Below are 22,366 nucleotides of genomic sequence, written 5' to 3' on the forward strand. Positions count from 1 at the left end.
ATTGTGTTGTATTTGCCTTAGAGAAGAGCCAGATCAGAAAGGGGGGAGAGCAACTTGGAGACTTTTGACAGGGGTCCAATGAGAGACTATAGTGATAGTGGAGTTGGAGAGAAGTGGATGGATATAAAACATATTTTTGAGGTCGAATCAACAGGACTTGCTGAAGGATTGGATATGGAAGGGAGGGCAAGGTGGTGGAAAAGAATTGGAATAATGAGATCCTGCTGTGTAGCACTGGGAACTATGTCTAGTCACTTATGATGGAGCATGATAATGTGAAAAAAAAGAATGTATACATGCATGTGTAACTGGGTCACCATGCTGTACAGTAGAAAAGAAATTGTGTTGGGGAAATAACAATTAAAAAAAAAAAAAAAAGAATAATACCCAGGGAGTTCCCGTCGTAGTGCAGCAGAAACGAATCTGACTAGGAACCATGAGGTTGTGGGTTCTATCCCTGGCCTTGCTCAGTGGGTTAAGGATCTGCCATTGCTGTGAGTTGTGGTGTAGGTCACAGACGAGACTCAGATCTGGTGTTGCTGTGCTGTGGCGTAGGCTAGCAGCTGTAGCTCCGATTTGACCTCTAGCCTGGGAATCTCCATATGCCGAGGGTGCAGTCCTAAAAAGCAAAATAAATAAATAAATAAATAAATAAATAAAATAAAAGAATGATACCTAGTCTTGATGTGATACCAATTGCGATAATCGAGGAAGGATCAGGTTTGGTGAGGGTTGTGAATATCTTGAATGCGAGGCATTTATTAGACATCCAAGCGGAGATGTGGAATAGTCAATTGTATTTATGAATCTGGAATTCAGGGCCAGCTTTTAGATGATATTTAAAGTGATGGATCCAGATGTGATAACCTAGGGAGATTAAAAAGAGAAGAGAGCCTGGGATCATGTGACCTATTTTACCTTTAATGTAGAAGCTATGAGATATTAAAAGGAGAATGGACTAATAATAAAAGTAAGGATGTAATTTTTTTTTTTTTTTTTTTTTTTTTTGCTATTTCTTGGGCCGCTCCCACGGCATATGGAGGTTCCCAAGCTAGGGGTCTAATTGGAGCTGTAGCCACTGGCCTACGCCAGAGCCACAGCAACGCTGGCTCAGCCACAGCAGCCACAGCAGCGTCTGCAACCTACACCACAGCTCACGGCAACGCCGGATCCTTAACCCACTGAGTGAGGGCAGGGACCGAACCCGCAACCTCATGGTTCCTAGTCGGATTCGTTAACCACTGCGCCACGGCGGGAACTCCGAAGGATGTAATTTTTAATGGTAGAGTGTCTGCTATATATGCAGGAATTCCTAGATTTTATCCCTGGCATTTCCATTTTTTCTTTGCCTCCTCAGAAGACAAGGGCAGACCTATAAACTCTTCAAGCCTTCTGTCACTTACTCATATATATATATTTTCTAGCTCCTGGAACAAAGCAGGTACTTTGTTGAATGAATGGATTCATGTAGGAATGAAATGAATGAGAATATCGGTAGTAGTACCTCCTTTGCCACAAAGCACATTGACACTGAGCAGTTAGCAAGCTACACTTTTGCTATCTGTAAAATAACAGTAATAAAAGTACCTACCCTTTGGGACAAAGTTTAAAACCATAAAACATTTATAGCAATTAGCACAGAGCTAGCACTCAATTAATGTTAGCTGCTATTAGCTTTCTGCGCTTCGGGTGCTTATTCATAAAATAGGGGCAATAATTTCTGCTCGGCTTCCCTCACAAGGCCATTTGTGAAGCCATCAGGAGTTAACGTGTAACTCTACAAAAGCTTATCAATATTAATGTTTTAATTGCTCTGAACTTTCCTACGTAAAGCAGCCACTCTCGCCGCCCTCTAGCACGATTATTTAAATGAAAACTCGTCTTTAAAGAGACTCAGTACTCCCGCTTGTCAGCTCAGCCGGGTCCAACCAATAGTACTCGAAACCACACCCAGTTGTGAAGTCTATTAGCCCAGAGTTCAGTTTAAAAATACCCAGCCCCGCCCCTCCCTGCTGGGCGAGCGCAAGTCTCAACTGCACGTTGATTGGCCCCTGCTGGCCAATCACCACTGCTCTTCCTTCTGAGGCTGTAATTTTCAAAATTCGCTACTGGGCTGATCCGAGAGAGCACAGGGTAAGTTGAGACGCACACGAGTTGCTGCGATCCGGAGCTCCGTTCTTTTCCTGGGTCTCTCCCGGGGCTAGGAGTGCATCCGTGGGCTCTCCTGTTCTGCCTTTAATCTCTCGATATGAGGTAGGCGCCTTTGAACTTGAACCGCTCGCTCCGATGTCCGGCTCTGTCGCACCGGGGTGGGTCCTTGAGTCTTCCCTTCAGTCCCTTGTAACTCACTGTCTTCTTTTGCCTAGATGCATGGCATCCCTGCCAGGAAACCAAGCTTGGTTTTCTGTCAGTCAGCAGTACGAGGTTGGGCAGGGAGTGTGTATTAAGGGGTGAGATAGCAACGTCGAAACTCCCCCCCCCCCCCCAAAAACACCCCCTTCCCCCGCCCGGGTCCTGGCTTTTAAATGGAGCTACCGGTACGCATTCCTGAATCAGAGTAATTTACATAACGTCTTTTCACAAGTGAAACTCTGCAGGATCAGTTTCACCCAGAAGACAGGTTTACGCCAGAGAATGCTACTTGAGGGATGTCTTTACAGGTTGAAGGATATGAAGGCCGATGGAAACGTGTCTTTTCTCTCTTGTTATCTCTCCTGGCTCTCTCATATCACCATCTCCAATCCCATCCCTGTGTCATTCCCACTGCTCTCTGCTACCCTCTTCTTGGAATCCTAGGATGCCAGTTTGACGCGACCCTAGAACAATGCTTCTTAAACTTTAAAGAGCATACAGATCACCTGAGGATATTGTTAACTTGCACCTTCTGATTTGATAAGATGTAGCTTGGGGCCTGAGATCTTCAAGTGCTAACAAGCTCCCAGGTGATGCCGATATTGCTGGCCCATTGAGCGTGGTTTAAATGTCAAGGAGACTCTGGCCCCACTATCTCATTTTATCAGGTGGGGGAAGGAGGTCTGGAGAGGGAAAAGGGACCTGTCCAGCATCAGGCAGCCAACTAGGGGCAGGATCAGAACTAGACCCTTGGCATCCTTCCCCACCCAGCGCTGCTTTCATTGACCCCATGCTGCTTTCTCTGCTCAGGGTCTTGCTGTCTGTAACCTGCCTTTATAAAAAGAAGTTGCTATTATTTCCTGAGATTGCCTTTGTCTACGGTTTTGGAGTCTGAGCCACTGGGCTGCTGAATAAGCCAACTTGCCTCTGTGTGAGTTTCAGCACCAGCCCCTGGATGCCCAGTGGCATCTCCAACATTTATCATGTGTATGTAGGGGAGATAGAAAGTCTGGAAAGTGGAAAGGATTGTCATTTTCTTGTCCAAATAAGGCTAAGGGTTCTGTAGGTGGTAGAAGTTGAGAGTGTTCTGCAGATGCCCTTTTATGAAAGCATATCTTTGGTGCTGTCAATCCCTTCTCCCCTCCTAGTGGCAAGGAAATTAGTTACTTAGCTCAGTGTGTGCAGCCCTCAAAGAAATGATTTTTTGTTCAGGAAAATGAAGGTGATATATGAACATCATCTGGAAAACCTTTCCTCTGAGGTTTTAGTCAACCTGTGACATCATCAGCTGAAAGTTTTCTGACGTGTTGACTCCCGTTTATTTTCTTTCCGCTTGAAAAGATAAAGATTTCAGAACACTTTGGTCATCCATAAAAAATGTATGAGGTGTGACTAATAAGAGTGGAGGAAGTGGTTTTCATACAGTGCCGTTAAGGGTGGGTTCACCCAGTTTATCTTTATTGCTGCTTGGCTGAGTTTTGAGGGATGAGATGGAAAATAGGTTTGGATTTGGACCAATCATCCGTTAAAGCTTTGCACATGCAAATTTACATTTGCACCACATGGTACCTCTGCAAGTAAGAGTTGCTATAGCTCTTTTGCAAATGAGGAAACTGAGGCTCAGAAATGCTAAACTGGCTGACTTGGAAGCCCGATTGCTTCTTTAAAAACAGCCTATGAGCCTTCTCACTCTTCATTGCTATCACACTATGGCCTTTTGCTTTGGCCTGTGGACTGTTTTGGAATCTTTTTGTGTACCATCAGAGAGACTTCACAATATTTTAGAAAAGAGCCCTGGAAAGAGCTGGGTGATCTATGCTGCTTAATAGTCTGTCCTGTGTAGTAAGTCACTTAGCTCCCTTGGGACCATAAGACAGACAGAATTGACTTGCCCTGCTTACCCTCATGGTTTTGTTGGGATTTTTTTTTTTTAAATCTTTTTGCCTTTTCTAGGGCCGCTCCTGGGGCATATGGGGGTTCCCAGGCTAGGGGTAGAATCAGAGCTGTAGCCACCAGCCTACACCACAGCTCACGGCAATGCCGGATCCTTAACCCACTGAGCAAGGGCAGGGACCGAACCCGAAACCTCACGGTTCCTAGTCAGATTCGGTCACCACTACACCACGAAGGCAACTCCTATAGGGAGGCTTAACTGATGTAATAGATGTGAAAGGCGCATATTTGTACTGACTTTTCCTCGCCAAGGGAATGCTTAATATTCTCCATCCAAAGCAAAACCCAAGTCAGCCTTTCTCCTTTCTTAAACCTCCCCTTCTCCCCTCAAAATGCAGTCTTCTCTGCACTCTTAACAACGTGGCCCCAGCCTAGCTTGCTGCCTCTTTCTAACTCCTCCCCAAGCACATTTTTTATATTCCACACTCCCAGACAACTTGGATGTTCCCAGACCTGCTGTGCTCTCCGTGTTCAAGCCTCTGCCTGGGTGCCTGGAAAGCTTCCCTGTCTACTTGGAAACGTCTTGGTGGTTTAAGTCCAGATCAAATCTAGCCCCTCTCTACGAACCCTTCCTCTACCCCCCCCAAACAAGATTACTGATTTTCCCTTATGTTTCTAAAGTACTTTTTATCTACCATTATTAAATCATTTGTCACATTTTTATGTAACTGTTACAACTGTGCAGTGACTACTGCCAGGATAAGATACATAATTTATTTCTGTTTGTAGCTTCCTTGCCTGAAGTATCTGGTACATAGTGGTAAATTTGTTGCAATGCCTTAAGGGTCTCTCTTACAGAGGACTGTTCTTTGTCAAATGCAGTTGAACTTGGAGACTGAATGTGGGTGGGTTGGAAGGGCAGTAGTATCTGAGTGGGAAAGGTCTCTTGTATATCCAAAGACTGATTCCTCTTAGTAATGTATTTGTTTGTAAGACACATAAGTGTATCAGCTATTGAGAACTGACAAACTAAAAGAACATTAAGGAATGTAGGAATGCGAGGGGGTGAAGGTCTGTAATGACTATTAACTTTTTATGTCTAGTGATTTTCAACAAGTTAGTTTCTTCTGCAGTTATCTTTTGGTTTTGTTTTTCTTACCAGGTGTCTGGAACTGGATTACAGTTTCTTAATTGAATGCAGCCTTCAGATACCCTCTGGCCTATTGTGCATACCTGTGTATGTGTGGTCCATTCTTTTGCCTTCTCTGTGGCATCATTATCATTGCTATGGCCAGGACCTCATACCTTTTATTTTTTAATTAAAACATTTTTTTTTTTTTATCTTTTAGCCATTTCTTGGGCCGCTCCCGCGGCATGTGGAGGTTCCCAGGCTAGGGGGTGAATTGGAGCTGTAGCCGCCAGCCTACACCAGAGCCACAGCAACGCAGGATCTGAGCCGCGTCTGCAACCTACACCACAGCTCACGGCAACGCCGGATCATTAATCCAGTAAGCAAGGGCAGGGACCGAACCCGCAACCGCAACCTCGTGGTTCCTAGTCGGATTTGTTAACCACTGAGCCATGACAGGAACTCCAGGAACCTCATACCTTTTAAAGAACATTAACCCTACCAGTGAGCCTCCATACTATATGATCTTTTCTTTTTTTATATAATGATTTTTAGTTTCTTCTTTTCTTTTTTTTATATAATGATTTTTATTTTTTCCATTATAGCTGGTTTACAGTGTTCTGTCAATTTTCTACTGCACAGCAAGGTGACCCAGTCACACATACATGTATACATTCTTTTTTCCCCACATTATCATGCTCCGTCACAAGTGACCATAGTTCCCAGCAGGATCCCATTGCTTATCCATTCCAAATTCCCATGGCTTATCCATTCCATTCCCTTATCCATTCCCATTATCCTTATCCCATTATCCTTATCCATTATCTTTATCCATTCCCATTGCTTATCCATTCCAAAGGCTATAGTTTGCATCTATTAAATGTTTTTGATTATTTTCAGTGCAAATCTCTTAATTCATTCCCAGTGTTCCTACGCCTAAACTAGGGGCTAGGCCATAGTCCTGGTGCCAACAGATGATGGCAGGTACTGTGCTGTTTTTTTTTTTTTGTACATAGAGTATCTCATTTAATTTGAACAGTGCTCTGCAGAGGTAGGTATGCTTATCTCCATTTTACAGATGAGATAACTGAAGTCCCGTGAGTTAAAGCCACTTGCCCATGGTTAAGTGTAAGAGCACCAATATTTGAACCCAGATCTACTTCCATCAAAGTCTGTTTTCTCCTAGAAATGCTATAGAGAGACAGGGTTTTCTCAAGGATCTCCAGAGAATTCTGCGATTTTTCTGGTGAATGGTGTTTTTTAAAGAGTCCTTTTCTGATTGCAACCCTGTCTTGGATAGATGCTGCTGAATCTGTGAGAAATGCCACTGCCACTACCACCCCGACGCTCCAAACGTGAGACGAAGAAATCTAAGACCAGCATAATTGTGCCCAGGGATCATGGCCCATCTGAAAAGGTTAGAGCAAGCTGTCTCTCCCAACAGTGTCTCAGGTAGCCTCTTCCTGTGTTGGCTCAGTCCCTACGCTCATACCTACATCTTTTGGAATATGCTTGGTTTAATCAGAGAAAGTGGGAAAGGGTGGCAGACCTTGTAGTTGGAGAAGACCAGCAGATTAGAACTTGGGAAGAAAGTGTGAACTCTTCTTTCCTGCACATGCATGGCATCCTTCACAACCCTCAAAAGCAAACAATACTCAGTTCTCATTAATGATCACGTGTATACGCTTACTTTCTCTGTGATGCTCAAAGCACTTTGCCCGGGGGCTGCCTGGTACATACTGGGGCAAGTACGAAGATTAGGTCCACAGATGTATTATAAGGCTTTTTACAGCTATTAAATTTGAAGAATAGGTCTATTTTGATTCTGCTGTCTTGACTTTGTGGATAGTTCAACATTGTCATTCCGACCCTGCGATATTCTATGTTTGTCATTATTCATATTTTAGTCAGAATTTTACGAACACTGATGAATTGTTAGGGGAGTGCTTCCTGGAGCAAACATCATTAGACCGGTTTAATTTCCTTGATTGGTTTTCTCTCAGGACAGATAAACATTTTCTAATCATTTTCGTTTTTGTCTTGCTAAAATGATCTTCTTGCAGGGGGCCAAATGGGTTTTTCTTATGTAAATTTGACAAAGATTTGATACATTGATCAGATTCTTGTCCACATACATGTTCTGATTAGAGTTCTGCCACTATTACGTTTTCTTTTGTGGCGGTTATTTTCCCACATCCGACTCTCTCAGGGCTTATTTTGCAAATATAAATTTTATTGAGTTCAGTTTCGCCCATTAATTTTATTTGGGGCTGGTTATTTCTCCCAGTAATATTAAGTAGGAATTGGCTAGCAGACAGACAGTTCATTGCTTAGCTAATTTGTGAGAAAATAATAATTTATTTTTTGCTAATTATTTCCTCCAGGATTATTTATTATGAACCAGATAAAAGACTAAGAGTTCACTTATTTCTTAGCTTAATCAATGAAAAAAAACCCAGAAGTAATTCTCAGCTCTTTCAGGATTATTCTATTGTGCTTGGATTGGTCTATTGTAATATGAATCCAGTTCTCTAAATTTCTTTCTTTTTTTTTTGTCTTTTTTTTCTTTTTTTTTTTTTTTTTGTCTTTTTGCCATTTCTAGGGCCACTTCCCGTGGCATATGGAGGTTCCCAGGCTAGGGGTCCAGTCGGAGCTGTAGCCACCAGCCTACACCAGAGCCACAGCCATGTGGGATCCGAGCTGTATTTTCAGCTTACACCACAGCTCATGGCAACGCTGGATCCTTCACCCACTGAGCAAGGCCAGGGATCGAACCCGCAACCTCATGGTTCCTAGTCAGATTCGTTAACCACTGCACCACCATGGGAACTCCAGTTCTCTAAATTTCTAATCACTCATTGTTTATGATGTAACTAGAGAACAGGGCAGGTAAATGGTCTGACCTCAGTGTTCTGTCTCACATTATAACAACCCTGTGACATAGGTAGGGCGGGGCTCTCATTTCATAAAGGAAATCTGATACTTAGGAGACTGTCACCAAATAAAACCTGTTAGGGGATAGAAGAGCCCTACAGTGTGATTTACCTTAACCTCTGACCTCATAGAGATAGTCTTGCTCATTTGGGAGTGAGGTAAGCTATGCACAGGTAAGTACTACCTAGAGAGAAAGCTCCCTTTGCTCCAAAATATTCACCCTTCCTCCTTCCCCCCGCTCCCCTCATATACACTAAAAATTAGGAATTAATATGGAGTACCAAACTCTTTTTTTTTTTTTTTTTTTTTTTTTTTTGGTCTTTTTGCCATTTCTTGTGCCGCTCCCGTGGCATATGGAGTTTCCCAGGCTAGGGGTCCAATCGCAGCTGTAGCCTCTAGCCTATGCCAGAGCCACAGCAATGCGGGATCCAAGCCGCATCTGCAATCTACGCCACAGCTCACAGTAACGCCGGATCCTTAACCCACTGAGCAAGGCCAGGGATCGAACCCGCAGCCTTGTGGTTCCTAGTCAGATTCATTAACCACTGCGCCACGATGGGAACTCCCCAAACTCTTAAAACATAGCATTTCCCCTATGAGGTTGAAAACCATCTTGAAATATATATACTTTAAAAATACAATTCCTTCCCATTTAAAGTGTATAAAGACTTTTAACAAACATGCGTTCTCTTATTTGATCCTCAAATAAGGTAGGTTATCTTTCCCATTTTGCCAATGAGCAAACAGAGGCTCCGAAATTAAGTGACTTGTCCAAGGTCACCAGCTAGTAGAGAGCTAGCTGATCCTCGATCAGTATCTAAGGATGTGTGTTATTGTCCTTATTGGAAATGTCTTAAATCAACTCCTTAACATCAGAGACATTTTGTTAAGTTATTGAACTAATTTATCTGGGGCCATCCATCTTAAAAGAATGACTGGGAATTGCAAGGGGGGTGGTGGTGGTGGTGATGGTTGATCTTGGCCAGAATAGCCATACATAGGCGTAAGAGAGAAAATTCGCTGCGCTAAGCTCTTTTGCTCATTCTGAGAGTTAGACGGAAGGTCATCTTGTCTCCTCACAGCCTTGTCCCTGTCATCAATGACTGCCTGCCTTTTAGGGACTCTCTAAGCAGCAGTGAGTACTGAAATTTCCTTTTCTTATGGTTTATTGGGGTTTATCATAGGCCTTCCCAGTTGCTTGGAGGTTCCGGTGTTTCCCTTAGAGCCCCGAAGATGACCCCAAGACCTTGAAAAGACTGTTCACCATTGCATATACTCATGTACCTCTTTTCTTTTTTTAGAGAGGGGAGAATTCCCAAGCAAAGAGATCTCCATCTTCACCTCAGGGGCCACTGAAAAAGAGATCAGCTTTTGAAGATCTCACCAACGTGAGTATGCTAGTCCAGGCCTCTGGGCGCGGTGTTGCATAAAAGTTAGACAGCCCCCTCCCTGAGGGATCTTTCCAGCTTACCAGACTCTGACCCTCTCTGGAATGTTGAGAGCCACTTTTACTCGGAATCAATGACCCAGTTTCAGAAACTGCAGGGGTTCTTCTGCTGGTACATACCATCTGGGTGAATAGCTAGAGCGCTCTGGAAGCTGCAGAGCGATTATCAGATATGGAATTGCAGACAAATATGAGAGCTATGTATCTTGCATTTTAGATCAAGTCCAGAGATGGCTTAGCTGGCCGCCTGGGCCTTTGAGGCAAGTACTTTTGGTGGATTCATTGTAGTCTGGGGCAGTGTTTATCAATTCAGGCACTATGGGCGTTTCAGACAACACTTTTTTTTTTTTTTTCTTTTTAGAGCCGCACCCTCGGCATATGGAGCTTCCCAGGTTAGGGGTCGAATTGGAGCTGTAGGCGCTGGCCTATGCCACAGCCACAGCCACGCCAGATCCTAGCCATGTCTGTGACCTACACCACATCTCAAGGTAATGCTGGAGTCTTAACCCACTGAGCGAGGCCTGGGATCGAACCTGTGTCCACATGGATGCTAATCAGATTCATTTCCGCTAAGCCAAGACAGGAACTCCCCATTTTTTTTTTCTCTTGTGTAGGACTGACCTCAGCCAGCATTCTTTCCCCCTCCACTCCTGCATTAAGTTCCCGCAATATTCCAGGCACAGCAATAATCAAAAATACCCTCTGGTAATAAACATACAGATTTCGAAACCAATCTTATACGTGAAACCATTGGCGGGAGGGAAGAGTTGGGAAGATGGGAATAACACATACACACTACTGTATATAATAGAAGATTAATGAGAACCTGCTGTATAGCACAGGAAAATCTACTCAGTAGTTTGTAATAACCTATAGGGGACAAAAAAGAATGGATATATTTATATGTACAACCGATTCACTTTGCTGTACACCTGAAACTAATGCACCATTGTAAATCAACTCTACTTGAATAAAATTAAATTAAAAAAAAGAAAAAAAATGCGCTCTGGGAGTTCCCACTGTGGTACAGTGCTTTAAGGACCTGGAGTTGTCTGCAGCAGCACAGGTTCAGTCCCTGGCCCAGCACAGTGGGTTAAGGATCTGGCATTGTCCCGCCTGTGACATAGATCACAGCTGTGGCTCGGATTCTATTCCTGGCCTGGGAATTTCCTCATGCTGTGGGTGCAGCAAATAAAGGGAAAAAAAAAATGCACCCTGATGTTCGGAACCATTGAAGACCACAGTTCCATGGTCTGGTTTTCAACTGTGGAGATCTAGAAACTCAGTTTTGACTATAATTCTTGAGTTTGCTTCCAAGTTACCTCCCTTCTGGTATTACTAAGGTACCAGCCAAAAATTGAACTTAGTATTTAGAATGCTACGCATTGAATGTAGAATTGGGCCAAAAGTAATCTTAGAATTTGAAAATGATAATAGCCGATGCCTACGGAGTGCCTACCATGCACCAGGCACTATTCTAAGCATGTTTTCCCTGTATCCACAAAATTCTCATACAATCCTATGAGGCAGATATTATAATTATCTCCACTTTGTAGAAAAAGTCTTGCCCAGTGTTGGTTTTGGAGTCTGTTTCATCTAGGATACGGAGAACCATGGTGAAATAGTCCTGATCTCTAAGATAGGGTTTCCTTTTATGGCTACCAGAATTCTTATATCTACTAGATAATATTCTACCTCTTTGGGCAGGATTGGAAAAGCAAGGCAGTTCTTTCCCTCTTTTATTTTTGTCTCTCCCCCGCTCCATCTCCCCACTGGTCACCAGTAGTTTGTCCTCTGTATTGGTGAGTCTGTTTCTATTTTGTTTTACACACACACGCACACACACATACACACATTCATTTGTTTTTGTTTTTTTTTTTAAGATTCCACGTATAAGTGCTACCATACAGTATTTGTCTTCTGATTTGGTGGGTATTATGCTAAGTGAAATAAGTCTCGTCTAATTTCTTCTTAAATTTTTTTTATTGAAGTATAGTTGATTTACAATGTTGTGTTGATTTTTGCTGTATGGCAGAGTGACTCATACAATATATCAGACACAAAAATAAATATTTCTCCATCCTTTCCAAGTTTTCGCCTTTGCATCTCTGCTCTTTAGATGCTTTTGTGGTCTCTTCCTCATGCAGCTTACAACATAGATGATTATGTCACAGCTTCCTGTGCAATCAGATTTACTATAGATTGGTTGAGAGAGAGAGACCTCCCACACAGACCTGTAAGGTTGGATTTATTTCCTGTCTTATGTAACCATGGATCTAGAAACTTGGCTGAGATAAGGTAGCGACACAAATCAGGAGCAGGGGCAGCCCATCTTAGTGTAGCTTTCCTTGGCCTCCAGTTGGGAGTGCAGCGACATTGTGCGGATGAAGGCCTAACAGCATGTGAGAAACTTTCCTGCTCTCTCTCAGTCCCTTTGTTCCCCGTGAAGTTTATCGTGTATATCCTCATTCATAAAGAACAAACAAATAAGTCAAGAGCACAAACAGATAAATCAATCAGAAATATGCGCTAGGATCCTTCTGGTTCTCCAACTGAATTCAACCGCTGTTAGGGCGTATACTTATCCAGGGTCGGGGGAGGGGGTGGGAAGCAAGGCATCCCTGAGCAGTATTTTGGCCTCTCGCTTTTCAGAAGCTCCAAAAGCCTATTTCCCTTTTGGGTTCAGGTTCTAGTCCCCTTGCATGGCCTTTGGTGCTTTCCAGAAAGTTCCATCATGACCATGTACCTAAGCCATTCCAGGGTTGGGCATCTCCTCAGATGTCTCAGCTCATCTCTTTGAGGGGTGAGGATTCCTTTCTCTCTGAATTTTGGGGATTCCCTTTATTATGATGTGCTTCGTTCTGTCCGTGTTACTAGGTCTCCAGGTCCCCATAGCTGTCTTCTCAACGTTCACTACAGGGAGGGCCTGGCCTGCCAAAAGAGTTGATCTGTTCTAGGTAGTTAGTCTGCTGTGAGTGTTCTTTTTTTTCCTTCCCTCTCCTTTATTGTCCCATCATAGGAGGGGCTTTTGCTTTGTTTGAGTTGGTCCTAAGCCAGTGGATCAGGAGATAAGGTCTATATCCACATTTACCTAAATTATTATTATTATTATTATTGTTATTATTTTTGCCACTTCTTGGGCTGCTCCTGCGGCATATGGAGGGTCCCAGGCTAGGGGTCGAATTGGAGCTGTAGCTGCTGGCCTACACCACAGCTCACAGCAACGCCGGATTGTTAACCCACTGAGCAAGGCCAGGAACCGAACCCGCAACCTCATGGTTCCTAGTCGGATTCGCTAACCACTGCGCCACGAGCGGGAACTCCCCGACCTAAATTATTTTTGTCAGAATTTACATCTCTGGTTTCCTATTTCTTGGTGAAAGAGTTATGGGGAGATAATGATAAAGGTCCCCTTGAACTTAGATCTGAAAATATTAGTGCTTTGAACCTTCGTATATGGCGAGTAGAAAGTTTCACCCTTGGAATTAGGGTCCCTACCTTCCTCCTGCCAAGAATGCACATCTTTTCTAATTCTGAATCTCAGCTGGACACCTAGGGAGTTTGTAAAACTTTAGGTGAAGTTAAAATGAAAACTGTGCCAAGCTCTTTTGAAGGGTAGACAACAACTCAAGGGCCTCAGAAAGGATTCCCTTTTGGATTGTAGTTGCTTATTATGATATGCTACAAAGGCATAATTTTTTAATATTTCATTTAGAAATGATTTCAAATTTACAGAAAGCTGCAAAAATAAAAAGTAGTACAGGCGTTCCCATCATGGCTCAGCAGAAACGAATCCGACTAGGAACCGTGAGGTTGTGGGTTTGATCCCTGGCCTCGCTCAGTGGGTTGGGGATCCGGTGTTGCCGTGAGCTGTGGTGTAGGTCACAGACACGGCTCAGATCTGATGTTGCTGTGGCTCTGGTGTAGGCAGGCCGCTGTAGCTCCGATTGGACCCCTAGCCTGGGAACCTCCATATGCTGTGGGTGCAGCCCTAAAAAAACAAAACATAGCAAAAAAAGAGTACAAAGAACACACATATACCTTTTACCTAGATTCACCCATTATTAACATTTTATTCCATTTGCTTGTATACATTATGGCCCTTTACCCATAAATACATCAGTGTACATTTCCTCAGAGAAATTGTCTTATATAACCACAGTGCAGTCAACAACTCCATACATTTGCACTGATACAGTGTTTTTATGTAATCTATTGTCCATATGCCAATTTTTTTTCAGTTGTCCTTGTAAAATCAATGTTACAAGCATTTTTTCCCCTCCAGTAAAGGATCCAGTCTAAGGTTGTTTACTTGTCATGTCTCTAGCTTCTTTATATCTAGAACATTTCCAAAGCCTGCCTTTGTTTTTTGTTTTTTGTTTTCTTTTCTTTTCTTTTTTTTGTCTTTCTGTCTCTTCTAGGGCCGCACCTGTGGCATGTGGAGGTTCCCAGGCTAGGGGTCTAATCAGAGCTGTAGCCTCTGGCCTACGCCTCAGCCACAGCAACGCCAGATCCAAGCCGCATCTGCAACCTACACCACAGCTCAGGGCAATGCTGGATCCTTAAACTACTGAGTGAGGCCAGGGATCGAACCCGCAACCTCATGGTTCCTATTCGGATTTGTTAACCACTGAGCCATGACGGGAACTCCTTTTTTTTTTTTTAATTATGTTTTTTGAAGAATATAGCCCTGCCCCCCCCCCCTTTTAGGTTAAGGATCCAGTGTTTGTCTGATGTTTCCATGTGATTAGATTGATGTTATACACACTTGGCTGCAATACTGTGCAGGTGGTGTTCTGTCTTTCTTAGAGTATCACATCTGGAGGCACATGATGTCCCTCTGCCCCTCATTGGTGAAGTTAATTTTGATCCCTCAGTCAAAATGTTGTCTGGTTTCTCCACTATGTAATAACTGTTTATTTATTTTTTCCTCTTGCGACTAATAGATGGTCTGTGGGACAACCTGCTCTTCAAAATGTCCCGTAGATTTAGCATCCATTGAGGATTTTTGCCTAACCCAATCTTTATAGAGATTTTTCCAACTATAGCCCTTGCTTCCCATTTACCGTTCTGACCCTGGCATTCTACCACAAGCAGAGCCTTCCCTTCTTTCTTGTTTATCTATTTATTTTTGGCCATGCCCTTGGCATGTGGAAGTTCCTAGGCCAGGGATCAAACGCAAGTCACAGCAGTGAAAATACTGCGTCCCCAACCACTAGGCCTCCAGGGAACTCCCTTACCTGTTTATTTAGCATTGGTAGAGACCTATGAATTCTTATTTTTTCAGTGGTTCATGTTCATTATTGTATTGAATTATTTTCAGGCTCAAATTGTCCCAGATTTGGCCTCTAGGGTCCCCTGTAATCTGACTACTTCGTGACATAATCTTTTAATTTTTTTTGAGTATTTTCTTTCCAGCATAACAGGATGTTCCAGGTCCATCTGGTACCTATTTTATCTCAGCCATGGAGTCAATCATTTATCTGAAGAATTCCTGTTTCTTTAAGTGGTGAATGGCATTAGAGACCAAGAGCTCAGTGCTAGCTGTGCTATTGGGGTGTGTGCTTTTTCTGCCCTTTCTCTAGGCTGAATTCCGAAAGGCCCGCATATATTTACACGTATGCATACACACATATCTGTGCATATGTGTACAAATATATGCGTGCCTATAGTCTCAGATGTAGATAAACATATACCTATTTAAGAAGTCATGAGTCCACACAGCTCCCATTCCAGCACACAGGATTCTTTCTTATATTCTTGTTTCTTCTACAATGAAAACCACGGTTCCCATGATCATCAATATATTTCCTTGGTACTACATCTAAAAGGGTTTTAAAATTACTTCTTCCACATCACCATAAGAAACAAACCTACTAAAAAGAGTTCCAGATTTCTTTGCCATATTCTTCAGCACTTCCCACACCCATCCTGACTGAGAATGTGTGTGTTGAGGGTATATGTATATATTCTGTGTTTATGTGGCTTAGTTGTTTCTTGTATTTACTTCTGTTTCTTTCTTTTACCCTTGAGTGTGGTTATGGTATTTATTTGGAATATAATTAGAATCAGTTTGTTTCATTTCATTTATTTATTATTTTTTTCTTTTTAGGGCCACACCGGCAACATATGGAAGTTCCCAGGCTAGGGGGCGCCTCAGAGCTGTAGCTGTCTGCCTATACCATAGCCACAGCCATGCCAGGTCTGAGCTGCCTCTGTAAGCCACACGGCAGCTTGTGGCAACGTGAGATACTTAACCCACTGAGCAAAGCCAGGGATTGAACCTGCATCCTCTGCTATGTCGGGTTCTTAAGCCCCTGAGCCACAATGGGTTTCCCAATTTGTTTCATTTTTGAAAGCGTAACTTTAAAAGTGATTTTCTCCTGACATTCTTCCCAGGCCTATGATCTCTTCTACTGTTAAATAGGATTAGTCATGGTTCGAGTTTGCGGTGGCGCTCCACAGAGCCCCATGTTAAATAACTATCCCCTTGGTGAGATGGGATAGCATGTATCATGGGTAGTGTTGTATTAGAGGTCTACCCCCAAAACCTAGTTCATCTTGGTGTACCCAGGCAGCAAAGCCAGTCACATAGTTGTTTTTCCCCTCTGAACATCTTAACGGGGCCAAATGGAATGTGGTGCTTACGAAACATCTTTTGGGAATCTGCCAGCCAGTTTGCCTGACCTGGAGATCCGAACCACATCCTATGTATCTTGAAATCACTTAGGGCTGCTCTTTAGCCCCTAGGTACCAAGTACTGCTATACTGCTAGCTTGCATCAAGATAAAGACCAGTATCATACTGGTGGTGAGAGGTAATTTGATTGGTGTTCCTGGTAACACCCAAAAAAGGTGTCCAGGGTGGGGATGTGGGTCAGGACTTTCCTATAAGAGCCACGTATTATGTAATTTGAGGGTCTCTCCATTTTCTCGCTTCCCTCTCGTGAATCCCTCCTTTTTTGTTTTTTGCAGGCTTCTCAAAGTCAACCTGCCCCGACCAAGAAGGAGGTCAATAATGAGTTCGTTAAAGATGTTTCCAAGAAGCTAAACAGGAACACACCTGCCCGTGGAAACAATGAGATGAATATTAAAAGGTCAGAGGGTACTCAGATGGCATGGTCTTAGAGGTAAAGGACAGGGTGTGACATCCTTTTGACCCTCTTGGGCAGAGCTGCTGAAGAATTCTAGGCTTCGTATCTCTCTTCCTCCCTCCACCTCCCCCAACCCCTACCTCCATGATGTGCATATTGAAAGAACTATTGTCACTAGGGAACTTGTCAAAAGATCTTGTGGTCATCTTTTCTCTTTCAGTAATTCAGTCCCTGATTGAGTTAGTCTGTACTTGAGAGTGCGGAGGCAACTTAACTTTTCAGGGTATTCTCAGAAGCTGGCTGATAGCTTGCCAGTCTGCTTATCTCATGAGAAGCCTTACCGGGAGGTTTGCTCCTGGTTGCTGTAGAGAAATTACTGTCTCCTTATGCCAGAAATGGGTGTTTTCCAGTGGTTAAAGAGAATCGATCACAGGTTTTGCAGGTTAGATGTGAGTATTTTCATTTAGGATTGGAAAAAGGATTTACTCCTAGGAAAATTTTTATTGGCAGAAGAGTTAGAAAGTGGAGTGAGATCTTTCTACACCCTCTCCTCATTCCAGTGAGAATTACTTCTTTAGGGAAGAATAGAAAAGATTAGCTAGATAACTATAGTAGGGCTAAGCATGGCTTCCAAATGGTAAGGGAAGAAGGTTAGGGAACTCCAAAAAATCAACATGCCAGATCCACAGGACACTTTGCTAATTACCTAGCATAAAGAAATCAAACCCAGAGATTAGCATTTAGCCCTACTCAGTTTCTTGCTGAAATGAAATTCCTGGGATTTGCATGTATATTTTGATCTTAATTCCCTGCATTATTTTCTTTTGAGTGTCTTTCATCATTCTGACTTTAGCAAGGAAATCCTCACAAAATGTGGAAACGTTCAGAGTTCACAGTTCCAATAATAGTGTTAGAACTAATAGTATCTATTGAGAGCTCACCATAATCACACATTATTTTAAGTGGGGTTTTTTTTGGTAACAATTTTATTGAGATGTAATTCACATCCCATACAATTCATCCATTTAAAATGTAGAGTTCAATGGTTTTTAGTATATTCAGAGTTATGCAGCCATTACCACAATGAATTTTAGAACATTTTTCATCAACCACAGAAGAAACCCTGTACCTTTAGCTGTCACCTCTCAATTCTCACATCTTCCACACTTCTAGGCAACCACCTAGACCTGTTTCTATCTCTATAGATTTACCTATTCTGGACATTTCATAGAAGTGGAGTTATACAATGTGTGGTCTTATGTGTCTGGTTTCTGTCACTTAGCTAATGTTTTCAAGGTTCACCCATGTTTTAGCAGGTATCAGTTCTTCATTCCTTTTTATTGCCAAATAATATTCCATTGTATGGATGTACTGTAATTTGTTTATCCATTCATCACTTGATGAACATTTGAATTATTTCTACCTTTTGGTTATTGTGAATAGTGCTGCCATGAACATTTGTGTAAAACTTTTTGCTTGAATGCCTGTGTTTAATTCTTCTTCATATGTAACTAGGAATGTAATTGCTTGTTCATACAGTGATTCTATGTTGGACTCATTGAGGAACTGCCAAACTGTATTCTACAGAGTTTGCACTATCTTACATTCCTGCTAGCAATGGATGAGGAGGTCAAATTTTTCACATCCTTGCTGCCTGCCTGCCTGCCTGCCTGCCTGCCTGCCTGCCTGCCTGCCTGCCTGCCTGCCTGCCTTCCTTCCTTCCTTCCTTCCTTCCTTCCTTCCTTTCTTTCTTTCTTTCTTTCTTTCTTTCTTTCTTTCTTTCTTTCTTTCTTTCTTTCTTTCTTTCTTTCTTTCTTTCTTTCTTTCTTTCTTTCTTTCTCTTTCCTTCTTAATGGCCATTCTAGTGAGTGTGAGATGGTATCTCATTGTGGTTTAGTTTTGTAGTTCTCTGATGACTAATGATCTGGTCATCTTTCGTGTGCTTATCAGCCACTTGCATATCTTCTTTGGAGGAATGTCTATTCAGATCCTGTGCTCATTTGAAATACTTGGTTATTGATCTTTTCATTATTGAGTTGGTGGGGTTCTTTGTATAGTCTGGTTACAAGTCCCTAATCAGATATATGATTAGCAAATATTTTCAGGCATTCTGTGGGTTGTCTTTTCATTTTATTCTTGATGTCCCTTGAAGCACAAACATTTTTAATTTTAATGACATCCAATTTATTTTTTCATTTGTTGTTTATACTTTTGGTGTCATATTTAAGAAACCATTACCAATCCAGGGTTATGAACATTTACTTTTTTTTTTTGGTCTTTTGTCTTTTTGTCCTTTTTTGGTGCTGCATCCACGGCATATGGAAGTTCCCAGGCTAGGGGTCCAATCTGAGCTGTAGCTGCCGGCCTATGCCACTGCCACAGCAACACCAGATCTGAGCCGTGTCTGCAACCTATACCACAGCTCACAGTAATGCCAGATCCTCAACCCACTGAGCGAGGCCAAGGATCAAACCTGCAACCTCATGGTTCCTAGTTGGATTCGTTTCTGCTGTGCCACAATGGGAACTCCAATGAACATTTACTTTTAAGACTTTCTAGTTTTAAAGTTTTAGCTCTTAGATTGTTGATTTGTTTTGTTTGTGTTTTTTTAAGGCCACACGTGCCGTATATGGAAATTTCCAGGCTAAGTGTCAAATCAGAGCTGCAGCTGCTGGCCTCCACCACAGCCATAGCAACACAGGATCTGAGCCACATTTGTGACCTACACTCCAGCTCATGGCAACTCCGAATCCTTAACCCACTGAGTGAGGCCAGGGACCAAACCTGTGTCCTCATGGATACTAGTTGATTTTGTTACCACTGAGCCTCAACAGGAACTCCTGTTGATTTGTTTTGAATTAATTTTTGTTGTTGGTGTGTGTTAGGGGTCTAACTTCATTGTTTTGCATTGTAAATATCCAGTTTTTCCAGTACCATTTTTTTGAAGAGACTAATCTTGCACTCTTGTTGAAAATCAATTGACTGTAAATTCAAGTTTATTTCTGAACTCTCAATTTTATTCCATTGATCTACATGTCTTTCGTCATGCCAGTACCATACTATCTTGATTATTGTTGCTCTGTGGTGTGTTTTGAAATTGGGAAGTATGATTCCTCCATCTTTGTTCTTCTTTTTCAAGATTGATTTGGCTCTTCTGGGTTCCTTGCGATTCCACATAAATTTTAGAATGAGCTTGTTAATTTCTATTAATAAACCAGTTGGCATTCTTATAGAAGTTGCCTTGAACCTGTAAATCAATTTGGGGAGTATTACCATCTTAATAATACTAAGTCTTCCAATCCATAATTATGGGATGTCTTTCCATTTATTTAGATGTGTAATTTCTTTTGACATTTTCAATAGTTTTCAGAGTGTAAATTTTTCATTTCTTTTGTTAAATTTTTTGTAAGCATTTTATTCTTCTTGTTGCTGTTGTAAATGGGATCATTTTCATAATTTCATTTTCATATTGTTCATTGCAAGGATGTAGAAATACATGTGATTTTGTATATTGGTTTTGAATCATGGAATTTTGCTGAATTTATTTATTAGTTCTAATAGTGTTCATGTGGATTCCTTAGGATTTTCTATATGTAAGATTATGTCATCTGCTGACACAGTTTTACTTGTTCTTTTTCAATCTGGATGCCTTTATTTTCTTAACTAATTGTTCTGGCAAGAACCTCTAGTTCTATTTTGAATAAAAGTACTAAGAGTTGGTCATCCTTACCCTCCAAGTGTTGGATGACTAACTTATTCTGGTTTTCCTAGGACTTGCCCAGATGTAACAATGAAAGTTTTGCATCTCAGGAACTCTTTCAGTCCTAGACAAACAAGGAAAGTTGATCACTCTATTGAGGAAGCCTACTCTGATTACCCAGTCTTTGGAAATCATAGACACTAAATACCTATTTCCTGAACTAATGTTTCTTAAGAGATGGATTTGGAGAGGCAGGCAGGAGCAAGATCACCAGGGTCTTAGGGACCATAGCAAAGAGTTTGGATTTTAGAACCGAACCTCTCTGTTCTTTTAATAAAGCATCAGCAATCAGTTACTCACTACCATATGACAAATGTTCCCCTCCCCCCCCAAAAAAAAGAGTTGGACATCCTTTTGTTCTCCCTGATCTTAGGGGAAAGCATTAGTCTTTTACTTTTAGCTATGATGTTAGCTTTGGGTTTTTCATAGATGCTCTTTCAGAGTTGAGGAATCTCCTTTCTAGTCCTACTTTGCTGAGTGCTTTTATCATGAAAGGGTACTGGATTTTGTCAAATGGCATTTCTGGATCTATTAAGATGATCAGTTAGCTTTTGTTTATTATTTCATTAATGTGGTATGATATATGAATTGATTTTCAAATTTTTATTTTTTTTAAATTTATTTTTTATTTTTTGTCTTTTTGCTATTTCTTGGGCCACTCCCGCGGCATATGGAGGTTCCCAGGCTAGGGGTCCAATCGGAGCTGTAGTCACCGGCCTACGCCAGAGCCACAGCAACGCAGGATCCGAGCCGCGTCTGCAACCTACACCACAGCTCACAGCAACGCCAGATCATTAACCCACTGAGCAAGGGCAGGGACCAAACCCGCAACCTCATGGTTTCTAGTCGGATTTGTTAACCACTGCACCATGATGGGAACTCCCTGATTTTCAGATGTTAAACTAATTTTACATTCCTTGGATAAATCCTACTTGGTCATGGTTTATAATCCTTTAATATGCTTCTGGATTTGGTTTGCTACTATTTTGTGGAGGATTTTTTTTTTAAATTTTCCCACTGTACAGCAAGGGGATCAATTTATCCTTACATGTATACATTACAATTACAGTTTTTCCCCCACCCTTTGTTCTGTTGCAACATGGTATCTAGACATAGTTCTCAATGCTACTCAGCAGGATCTCCTTGTAAATCTAAGTTGTGTCTGATAAGCCCAAGCTCCCGATCCCTCCCACTCCCTCCCTCTCCCATCAGGCAGCCACAAGTCTTTTCTCCAAGTCCATGATTCTCTTTTCTGAGGAGATGTTCATTTGTGCTGGATATTAGATTCCAGTTATAAGTGATATCATATGGTATTTGTCTTTGTCTTTCTGGCTCATTTCACTCAGTATGAGATTCTCCAGTTCCATCCATGTTGCTGCAAATGGCATTATGTCGTTCTTTTTAATGGCTGAGTTGTATTCCATTGTGTATATATACCACCTCTTCTGAATCCAATCCTCTGTGGATGGACATTTGGGTTGTTTCCATGTCCTGGCTATTGTGAATAGTGCTGCAATGAACATGCGGGTGCACATGTCTCTTTTAAGTAGAGTTTTGTCCGGATAGATGCCCAAGAGTGGGATTGCGGGGTCATATGGAAGTTCTATGTATAGATTTCTAAGTTATCTCCAAACTGTTCTCCATAGTGGCTGTACCAGTTGACATTCCCACCAACAGTGCAGGAGGGTTCCCTTTTCTGCACAGCCCCTCTAGTACTTGTTATTTGTGGATTTATGAATGATGGCCATTCTGACTGGT

General features: G+C 42.0%; 1 protein-coding gene across 12 annotated transcripts in view; it reads left to right on the top strand.

Moving 5' to 3' along the window:
* The first annotated feature begins 2,097 nt into the window (after positions 1 to 2,097).
* CCNB3 (cyclin B3) overlaps positions 2,098 to 22,366 on the top strand; it is a 66,148-nt gene continuing 45,879 nt past the window's right edge. For 4 of the 12 annotated variants that reach the window (XR_014835403.1, XR_014835405.1, XM_013990898.3 and 1 more), the window contains exons 1-4: positions 2,098 to 2,253; positions 6,675 to 6,791; positions 9,610 to 9,696; positions 16,730 to 16,851. Coding sequence is in view for 8 of the 12 variants with exons in the window: in XM_013990898.3 (XP_013846352.2) it covers positions 6,696 to 6,791; positions 9,610 to 9,696; positions 16,730 to 16,851 (305 nt within the window). In the remaining 4 variants the exon portion in view is untranslated. Of the gene's footprint in view, positions 4,344 to 5,407; positions 5,483 to 5,594; positions 6,792 to 9,609; positions 9,697 to 16,729; positions 16,852 to 22,366 lie in introns of those variants that run through there. The other 8 variants (XR_014835404.1, XR_014835406.1, XM_013990899.3 and 5 more) reach the window with 4 other exon arrangements.

The sequence above is a fragment of the Sus scrofa genome, chromosome X (assembly GCF_054392235.1).
Source record: "Sus scrofa isolate SSC_HxYL_T2T_F1_AM1 chromosome X, Sscrofa_HxYL_maternal_Yorkshire_Landrace_v2.0, whole genome shotgun sequence".
NCBI lineage: Eukaryota > Metazoa > Chordata > Mammalia > Artiodactyla > Suidae > Sus > Sus scrofa.